Source organism: Lactuca sativa, chromosome 5, assembly GCF_002870075.4.
Source record: "Lactuca sativa cultivar Salinas chromosome 5, Lsat_Salinas_v11, whole genome shotgun sequence".
NCBI lineage: Eukaryota > Viridiplantae > Streptophyta > Magnoliopsida > Asterales > Asteraceae > Lactuca > Lactuca sativa.
This window is the reverse complement of record NC_056627.2, coordinates 145,770,305-145,781,296: the sequence shown is the minus strand read 5'-3', so window position 1 is coordinate 145,781,296 and position 10,992 is coordinate 145,770,305. Positions and strand designations below refer to the sequence as shown.

The 10,992-nt window shown below is 39.9% G+C and overlaps 1 protein-coding gene across 1 annotated transcript; it reads left to right on the top strand.

Moving 5' to 3' along the window:
- Nucleotides 1-2,782: 2,782 nt before the first annotated feature.
- LOC111875909 (uncharacterized) lies at nt 2,783-4,282 on the top strand. Its single transcript, XM_023872436.1, has one exon. It carries the CDS (start codon nt 2,783-2,785, stop codon nt 4,280-4,282), a length of 1,500 nt encoding a protein of 499 aa, XP_023728204.1.
- The last annotated feature ends 6,710 nt before the right edge of the window (nt 4,283-10,992 follow it).

Here is a 10,992-nt window from a genome sequence, read left to right as displayed (position 1 = left end):
ACTCAAACCTTTTTCATAAGCACTCATGAATGTTGTAACTGTTAGGTGCATTTTGTGCACCTTTTTGCACAACTTTTAGTCGCATTTCATGCATCTATTTATCATAATTGTCCTTCATATGTCTTGCATTTCATCATATTTCATGTTAGTCTCTAGAACAACCTTATTTGCACATTTTCATGTTCTTTTCCGGTAAACCGGAGGTTGGAACGCGCTTTGGGAAGTGTCGGGAAGCATTGGTGAAGATTTCAGGATGATCGGGCAAAGAACGAAAAAGTTGGAAAAATCAAGTTTGGATTCAGAGTCAGAGGGGTACACGGGCCGTGTTGGATTTACACTGCAAAACCAACACAGGCCGTGTTGACCAAAAAGAGGAGCTGTTGACCATGCTAAACACAGGCCATGTCAGATTTACTCTATGTTCAACACGGGCCGTGTTCCACCCAGAAACCATCTTTTGGCAGTTTTTCCTATCTTTCATATTGCGGGTTGAGGGCCATTTTTTCACACACACAACATATCAGAGCACATTTGGATGAGGATTTTCAATTGTTTTTGCAAGGGTTTGATTAGCAATCGTTTGGAAACATTATTTCTAGTATTTTTAAGTTGTAATTGCACTTTAATTCCATCTTTTATTCTTGTGATCTTGTTCTAGCCATGTGTGGCTAGAACCCTAGTTTCTCCAATTTCATGTTTTGACATCTTGGTAGTGACTTCAATCATATGACATGTTGTTTGTTCTTAATTTCTATCTAATGAATTTGATTTTGCTTCAATCGAATGTTTGATTCTAATTGTGATTCGTATTGGCCATTTGAATTAGGGTTAAGTCATTTAAGTTATCTCTTTTACAAAATCCGTAATTGTTTTGTGAAATTGAACAAGTAACAAGCATTAAATTGATCTCTATTGAATGAATTTAGTGTAAATCTTATTCATACACTTTTACACTCCCAAGCATATGAGGACTATTGGGTGTTGTTGAGAACATTCACAATAAGCTTAATACAATCTTTTAATCTACTTCTAAGAGCTTGTTTAGATTAGGTTAGTAAGGTTAGGATTAATCAAAGAGCTTGTTTTGATTGATTAATGTGGTACATTTTCAAGTACCAACTTAGATAGAATGAAACAAATGTCTTGTCATCTTTGATTCACATTGTTGGATTGTCATACATGGAGTTGGAGTCTTTACAAAATTGGAATTTAATTCATTAGCTTAGTTGTTTACTTGTGTTTTATATTGGTTTTCTATATCATTACACTCAACCCCCCTATTTAATCTTTTGTGAACAAATACCTTACGCAAAGAGGTATATACTAATTATCTCGTGTCTTTATGGATCGACCCTACTAGCCTTGTTACTAATTGTTTTATGCCAAGATCTTTTCATACAGGTACACCATTACCACTTGATTCGGAGATAGAGAAGACTGCAAGGAGAATACAGAGGCAAGCCAAGCTTCGTAAGAGGCAACCGATTTCCGGGACTTCTTCGCCATCTACTCCCCCGTCCATCAACATTTGAGAGGACATACCGCTCTCAAGTGTATCCGCATCAGAAACAGAAAGCCCATCACCCTCACCACAACCATCATCACCCATAAATATCACTCCACCCTTTTCACCTAATCATCATATCCCAAACACTACACCCACAGAAACACCAACCACTACTCATACCATGGGAGATAACCACAGAGGGAATCCACCTCCAAACCCACCACCCGAACAAACCCTCCGTCAATGGTTAAGACGAGAGGTTACTCAACAACCTCTTTGTATCACGTATCCAGCTGCCATAAACCTTGAACTAAAATCCGGGCTTATCCACTTACTCCCAACTTTTAGAGGTTTGGAGAATGAAGATCCTCACAAGTTCCTTACTGGGTTCCATGTAGTATGTGTAGGTATGAAACCACACAATGTCAGGGAGGACCAAATCAAGCTTAGGGCATTCCCCTTTGCGGTGCAAGATGCAGCCAAAGACTGGCTTTATGACCTCCCACCGGGGACGGTTACTACTTGGGTAGATATTTCAAGGTTGTTTTTGGATAAGTACTTTCCCAAGATGAAAGCTTCAGCCCTACGGAGGGAATCATTGGAATCAAGCAGCACAAGAGAAAAGCTTTTCACACATATTGGGAGCGATTCAAGAAACTTTGTGCTCGATGCCCAAAGCATTGAATTACTGAATATCAGCTTCTCCAATATTTCATTGAAGGAATGAATCCAATGGAAAGAAGGCTTCTTAATGCCTCTAGTGGCGGATCTTTACCCGACAAGACACCTACTGAAATCCGCAATCTAATCAAGAACATGGCGGAAGATTCCAAACATTCAAGCCATGATGAAGAATGGTACACGGATGCACCCCGAGGTGTAAAGGAGGTCCAAACTCCTCAAATTGAAGCTCAATTGTCCAAGCTTACGAAAGTGGTTATGATGCTAGCCAAAGACAAAGGTGTGCAGCCCACACCCCGCCCATACAGTATTTGGACTCAAGTGGGGCATCCAACCGACATGTGCCCTCAACTTCAAGAGGAAGATTATGAAGAAGCAAAAGCCATGGGAGGTTTTCTTGGGTCTAATCAAAGGAGATATGAGCAGCCACGGGGTGATCAAAGATGGAGTAACTATCAAGGTTGGGGAGGAAATCAACCAGGAAATGATCAACCAAGTAAACCACATCAATACTAACAAAGACCACCTTTTCCATCACAAAACTTTCAGCCAAGGCAACCACAACACCCTCCTCAACAATCAGGTTCATGAAGTATGTCCTTAGAGGACATAGTGACGAGTTTGGCTACTAGTACACAAGCTTTCCAAAAAGAGACAAAAGCAAGCATAAAGAACTTAGAGAATGAAGTTTCACAGCTTGCTACTTCCGTAAGGAAATTAGAATCTCAAGGAAAGTTACATGCACAAACTGAAACAAACCCAAGGCACAACGTGTGTGCCATCACATTGAGAGGCGGAAAGTGCTATGATGGTCCAAAAGTGTCGGTTGATCAAAAGGAAGAAGAAATAATGGTCGAAAAGGCAACCAAAGAAGAGAAGAAGGAAGAGAAAACAATCGAAAAGAAGCCCTTCATCACTGAGTCTAAAGCCACACCTGCTCTATTTCCTGAAAGATTAAAGAGCACGAATAAAGAACGGGAGGAGAATGAGATCATGCAAATGTTCAAGAGAGTTCAAATCAACATTCCACTCCTCGAGGCCATCAAGCAGGTACCTAGATATGCAAGGTTCCTTAAGGATCTTTGTGTATCTAAAAAGAAATTAAAAGGAAATCAAGTCGTAACAGTTAGGGAACATGTATCTGCGGTTTTGCAAAAGAGGATGCCCCCGAAGTGCAAGCATGCCGGTGTCTTTACCGTACCTTGCAAATTGGGGAATCTTCATGTACCCCGAGCCATGCTCGATCTAGGTGCATCCGTAAATGTCCTACTATATTCTCTTTTCAAATCAATTGGTGTAGGAACATTGAGCAAAACCGGTGTGATCATCCAACTTGCCGACCGGTCTTTGGTACAGCCAAAGGGTGTACTAGAGGACGTGTTAGTGCAAGTCGATGAATTTATTTTCCCGGCTGATTTTTATGTCTTAGATATGGGAGATTATGACTCTCCAAGTTCAAGTTTCGTACTTTTAGGTAGACCTTTTCTTAAAACTTCCAAAACAAAAATTGATATCTACAATGGAACTTTAAGTATGGAATTTGATGTTCAAGTTATCAACATCAATGTTCATGAAGCAAAAAAGGTTCCTTGCGAGGTTCAATCTCTCAATTTTGTGAATTTGATCGAGCCCTCAACTAAAAAGGTTTTAAGTTTGTCTAACAATGAATTTCTAGAGTTAGTTTTGCAAGGAAAACTAGACAGGGACAAAGGCAAAGAGCTTGCAAAGGAGGTCGATATGGATAATGAGGTGTTGGAGATTTTGGAGTTTATTGATGACAAAAAGCATGTAAGGAGTGATGATATAAAACCTAAACCATCCACCAAAGTCAAAATCCTTCCACCGGTGGAACAAGCACTAGATCCGGGAGCAAAAACTCCACCAGACCCTATAAAGCTAATACATGTCAAGAAGGAGAGCACTCAACCGGTCATCAACTCAAATAAACTATCGAAGAAGGAAGAGAGTGAGTTGATAACCATGTTGAACAAATACCAAAAAAGGATTGAGTGGACAATCTCTGATATTAAAAGGTTAAGTCCTTTTTGGTTTGTTCGCAAAAAGAAATCCAAAGGAAGGTTAAGGTTTAGTTGAAGGAGGTGGCAAGAAGATTGATGTGTTGGAGAGGCCCACATACTTAGAACGAAGCATATGCGGGGGCAAAGTCGAGCCAACAACTTAAAACAAGAGCAACTTACCGGGAGGCAACCTGAGAGTATTTTTGTCATTTCTTTTAAAAAAAACAATTTCCATTTCTTTGAAGTTTTTACTTTTTAATGTTCCAAATGCATTTAAGAATGTTTTTAAATCACCAAACGGACCTCGCGATGCAAAACCATTTCATTTGATTAAGAGGGATTTTTTGTGTTCAAAAAGTGGGAAGTGGCACACAGAGTCGTACACGGCCCGGGTTCATTTTTGCCTTATATTGAACACGGGTCGTGTTCAAACGAGGCAAACATTTTCGCAGTCAGAGGGGTACAGGACCCATGTCATTTTTCCCTTATGCCCAACATGGGCCGTGTTCGGCCATTTTCAGAATTTTAAACCCCCTACACGGGTCGTGTGTTTTTACACTAAAAGAACACGGGCCGTGTTCGTGCTGCAGAACAAATGTGTTTTAAGTATAAAAGTCAGTTTTTATCACCCCCATTTACCCACAACTCACCCCTAAAACAATTTCTCTCTTCCAATAACTCCTAGGTCCAAAATTTTCACAGTTTGTTTTATGCTTTTGGGCTTGATACTTTTTGTAGGCAAGCTTGGGGAGGTTGAAGAGGAGGTTCTCACCACTAACTGCAAGGCTCCAAGAACGATTCGGTAAATTCCTTCCATATCTTTAATCGTTCATATTTTGCTTTAAAATTTAATATGTGTGCACTTATAACTGTTTTGGACCTTACACGACCCGACTACCATCCCGCACCACCTTCCGGTGATTAGGTTATTCCACCCTCTCCGAGCATCGGGGACGATGCTTATCTTTAAGCTTGGGGAGGGGTAGAGTTGTACATTAGGTTTATCCATGCATTTCATGTTCATATTCATGCAAGAAAAAACAAAAAAAAAATTTACGAGATGAATACTATCTTTATATACAAGTGCTCCATGAAGTGGGAAAACGAAAAATCGAAATGAAAAGAAAATACCGAAGCAACCGGATTGTTACCGGAAGTGTAGAATCAATTTTCATAACATGGGGACCTAAACACCGTAATTCGAGACCCTAGCCTTAGATAATAAAAATAAATTATATTGAAATGTTTTTTGGGCGGTAATAACAGCTTTAGGATGATTTGCTTCTGAATGTTAAAAAAAATATTTATCGGCAACTCTGGACCCACAGAACACGGACCTATTTGTTGACACATGTCACCCTCGTGGTGACAGAGAGCTTAAGTATCAGATCCACACAGTCAAAAAATAAGGAAGTGTATAACTGTCATATCTAGTACCCAAATCAGAATTTCAAGTGCCAAAACGAAGAAATCTCAAGAAATTCCAAAAATGAAGATTGAAGAATCCAAATTCAAAACGAAGTACAAATCAAAGTTCAATCAAATCAAAAGCCAATTCAAAGTCAAATCTGGCGATCGAAGAACTGTGTGATATGATACTTGTGGCTCTCGAAAAAGTGAAAGCATAGGAGCTGGGCCCCTTCGGGTGGGCTCACTGTTTCAGCGAAAGTTGATTCCCCGTGACAGGTTCTTAAGGATGTGTCGATTCTGATTCTTGGCCATCTAGTCTTAAGGACATGAGATCCGGACTATGTTGTTTTCTCCCATAAAGCTTAGTAAGGTATAAAGTTTTAATAAAACTAGGGTTGGATTATTGGGTTACATCGTTTCAGGTCTTCCTCACTTTGGGAGTCTGTGATATATGGAAGGAAGCAGGATGGTTGCCTAGGTATTAATGATTGGAGCAATATTGATGTAAAGTATGATCGTACTTGTATAAATTATTTAATTGCGCCTTAGATTTCTATTTGATACATTTTTTTTCTTTAGCGCTTCTATACATAATTTTTCTTTTCCTTTTTCATTGTTTGCATTGCATGCATTCATCCCTAGTCCTTAGAACCTTCCCATCCCCTTTTGTTCTAAGTTTCTTTTTGTCATCTAGAAATTGTCTTGCTTTGTCTGTTTCTTGTTCTTTCTTGAGGACAAGAAAGGTCTAAGCTTGGGGAGATTTGTTAGGTGCATTCCGTGCACCTTTTTGCACACCTTTTAGTCCCATTTCATGCATCTATTTAGCATAATTGTCCTTCATATGTCTTGCATTTCATCATATTTCATGTTAGTCTCTAGAACAACCTTATTTGCACATTTTCATGTTTTTTTCAGGTAAACCGGAGGTTGGAATGCGCTTTGGGAAGTGTCGGGAAGCATTGGTGAAGATTTCGGGATGATCGGGCGAAGAACAAAAAAGTTGGAAAAATCAAGTTTGGATTCGGAGTTAGAGGGGTACACGGGCCGTGTTGACCAAAAAGAGGAGCTATTGACCATGCTGAACACGTGCCGTGTTAGATTTACTCTATGTTCAACACGGGCCGTCTTCGACCTAGAAACCAACTTTTGGTAGTTTTTCCTATCTTTCATATTACGGGTTAAGGGCCATTTTTTCACACACACTACATATCAGAGCACATTTGGAGAAGGATTTTCAATGGTTTTTGCAAGGGTTTTATTAGCAATCATTTGGAAACGTTATTTCTAGTATTTGTAAGTTCTAATTGCACTTTAATTCCATCTTTGATTCGTGTGATCTTGTTCTAGCCATGTGTGGCTAGAACCTTAGTTTCTCCAATTTCATGTTTTGTCTTCTTGGTAGTGACTTCAATCATATGACATGATCTTTGTTCTTAATTTCTATCTAATGAATTTGATTTTGCGTCAATCGAATGTTTGATTCTCATTGTGATTCTTATTGGCCATTTGAATTAGGGTTAGGTCATTCAAGTTATCTCTTTTACAAAATCCGTAATTGTTTTGTGAAATTGAACAAGTAACAAGCATTAAATTGATCTCTATTGAATGAATTTAGTGTAAATCTTATTCATACACTTTTACACTCCCGAGCTTATGAGGAGTATTGGGTGTTGTTGGGAACATTCACAATAACCTTAATGCAATCGTTTAATCTACTTCTAAGAGCTTGTTTAGATTAGGTTAGTAAGGTTAGGATTAATCAAAGAGCTTGTTTTGATTGATTAATGTGGTACATTTTCAAGTACCAACTTAGATAGAATGAAACAAATGTCTTGTCATCTTTGATTCACATTGCTGGATTGTCATACATGGAGTTGGAGTCCTTACAAAATCTGAATTTAATTTATTAGTTTAGTTGTTTACTCATGTTTTATATTGGTTTGCTAAATCATTAAACTCACCCCCTATTTAATCTTTTGTGAACAAATACCTAACGCAAAGTAGTATATACTAATTATCCTGTGTTTCTGTGGATCGATCCTACTTGCCTTGTACTACCTTTCTAGTGTAATAGAGTAGTGTACTTGGAGTCATTTGTACCCCTTTATTTGTTGGGTTTAACAGTAACAAACCCTTGTTACGTCTAATACCTTTCAGGAAATCTACACACCAATTCATGGCAGTCTTCATTCATACCTACTTCCAACATATGAACGACTATGGACTGTTTGAATGATTCGATTTTTCTTAATAAACTCAATCATTCTTGAAGTCAAAACATGCAAAGTGAAACAATAGTTAAACAATTAACATAAGACATAAACCATTAAATAATACTCCTTTATTTAATCATCAAATGTCAATTACATTTATCTACTACAAGTTTCCAAACTATCTAATCCAAACTAATATCGTCCTTCAGCCCAATGCTCCTAGCGTGCTGCAAGTGCTTAACCCCACTCAGTCCCTTCGTAAGCGGATCTGCTGGGTTGTCCTCTGACGATATCCTCTTAACTACGAGGTGTCCTTTTTCTACTCGATGTCTAATAAAGTGATATTTTCTGTCGATATGTCGAGATCTACCATGATCTCTCGGTTCCTTGGTCAAGGCAACCGCTCCTTCATTATCACAGAAAATTTACATAGGCTCCTTTATGGCAGGTACAACTCCAAGGTCTCCAATGAAGTTCTTCAACCATATCGCCTCCTTTGATGCTTCCCTCGCTGCAATGTACTCTGATTCGCACGTTGAATTAGCTACGGTTTCTTGCTTTGAACTTTTCCAAGTCACTGCTCCTCCATTAAGGGTCAAGACCCATCCCGACTGCGAACAGTAGTTATCCCTGTCGGTCTGGAAGCTGGCGTCACTATACCCTCGCACCTTTAAGTCATCACTCCCTCCGAGGTCCAAAAACCATTCCTTGGTGCTCCGAAGGTACTTAAGGATATTCTTGACCGTGGTCCAATGTGCTCTGCCAGGGTTCCCTTGATATCTACTGACCATGCTCGAAGAAAAGGCCACATCAGGGCGAGTACAAGTCATAGCATACATGATTGAGCCAACTGCGGAAGCGTAAGGTACTCGGCTCATCTCTACTATCTCGGCTTCGGTACTCGGACTTTGAGTCTTACTCAACTTGGCATTACTTTATACCGGTAATTCTCCCTTCTTCAAGTTTTCCATACTAAAACGTTTTAGTACTTTATCCAAGTAAGTATTCTGACTAAGTCCTATTAGTCTCTTACTTCGCTCTCACACTATCCTTATTCCCAAAATATAGGAAGCCTCTCCGAGGTCCTTCATAGCAAAGCACTTCCTGAGCCAGGACTTAACCTCCTGCAGAGTCGGGATGTCGATTCCTATGAGTAGTAGGTTATTGACATACAAAACGAGGAAGCTAACGATACTCCCACTGGCCTTGACATATACACATGATTCATCTTCACTTCGTACAAATCAAAACTCTTTGACTTTCTCATCGAAGCAAAGATTCCATCTGCGAGATGCTTGCTTAAGTCCATAAATGGACTTCTCAAGCTTGCACACTCTATTGGGATGCTTCGTATCGGCAAAACCCTCTGGCTGAGCCATGTAAACATCCTCAGCCAACTTCCCATTAAGGAAAGCGGTCTTGACATCCATCTGCCATATCTCATAATCATGAAATGCAACAATGGCTAGTGTCACCCTAATAGACTTTATTTTAGCAACTGGCAAGAAGTTCTCATCATAGTCAACTCCAGGAGTTTGAGTAAAGCCCTTCGCAACCAATTGTGCCTTGTATGTGTGCACATTCCCATCAACGTCTGTATTTTTCTTGAAGATCCATTTGCACCCAACCATCTTACGTCTGGGCACATTGTTAACCAAATTTCAAACTTGGTTGTCATACATGGACTGAATCTCGCTGTCCATCGACTCTTTCCATTTTGCAGACTCTGGGCCTGCCATGGCTTCCTTATAGCTATTAGGTTCATCTAGATTTATTACTGTACCATCATTAATATACGTGTCCCCTTCGGTAGTAATATGAAAACCATAAAACTGGGGTTGAACTCTAATTGTTTCGGAACGTCTAAGAGGTAAGGACTTGTCAATCAGTTCAACCGGAGTTTCCTCCTCGGGTTGTGCGCCAACGATAGAGGTTCCTTCATCACTCGACTCTTGAATCTCTTCAAGATCGATTTGCCTCCCATTGTCTCCTTGGCTTATGAGTTCTCGCTCTCTGAAAACCCCTCTCCTCGTAACGAAGACAACATTGTCACTCTGTCTATAGAAGAGATATCCAAAGGATTTCTGTGGGTAGCCGATGAAAATACATCGCTCACTACAAGGTTCAAGCTTGTCGTGAGTCTCTCGTCTTACGAAAGCCACACAACCCCAAACCTTGATATGTGCCAACGAGGGACCTTTCCCTGTCCACATCTCGTGAGGTGTTTTGGCAACCTTCTTTGTCAGGACTAAGTTAAGGATATGTGCGGCAGTCTCTAAGGCATACCCCCAGAATGAGATAGGTAGTGAAGCACGACTCATCATGGAATGAACCATGTCCAACAGGGTTTGATTACGCCTCTCTGCCACACCATTCAGCTGTGGCGTCCTAGGTGGCATCAATTGCGAAACTATTTCGCATTCCTTGAGATAGTCGTGGAATTCAAGACTTAGGTACTCTCCTCCTCGATTGGATCGAAGCATCTTGATTTTCCTGCCCAATTGATTCTCCACTTCATGTTTGAACTCTTTGAACGTTTCAAACATTTCTGACTTGTGCTTGATTACGTAAATATACCCATATCTACTATAATCATCGGTGAAATTCACGTAGAAGCGGTTCGCATCCCTTGTGGTGGATCTAAAGGGCCCACACACGTCGGTGTGTATGAGATCCAATAAACCCTCACCCCTTTCACAAGTGCCAGTGAAGGGCGACTTGGTCATCCTTCCAAGTAAACAAGACTCGCACGTGGCATCATCCCTAAGGTCGAATGACTCCAACACTCCATCCTTTTGGAGTTTGGCTATGCATTTCTTATTGACATGTCCAAGACGAAAATGGCACAAGCATGCTTTATCCATACCATTAGAAGAATCGATACACAATACATCATTTCCTAGGTTATCCACAACCATAATAGTTTCATAAATTCCATTACAAGGCAATGCTTCAAAATATAAAACACCATTTAGATAAGAATAAATCGAACCATTCTCATTATTAAACGAATATCTAAATCCTTGTTTAAACAAACCGTCAAAATGAAATGATGTTTCTTGCCATATTTGGCGAGTAGCAACAATTATTTAAATCTAAACCTAATCCATTACTAAGCACTAGAGAATACACTCCAATCTTGGTGACAGGCGACGATCTTCTG

Bases quoted from the DNA above. Each gene is read 5' to 3' on its own strand.
- LOC111875909 (XM_023872436.1), top strand. From the start codon at position 2,783: ATGTCCTTAGAGGACATAGTGACGAGTTTGGCTACTAGTACACAAGCT.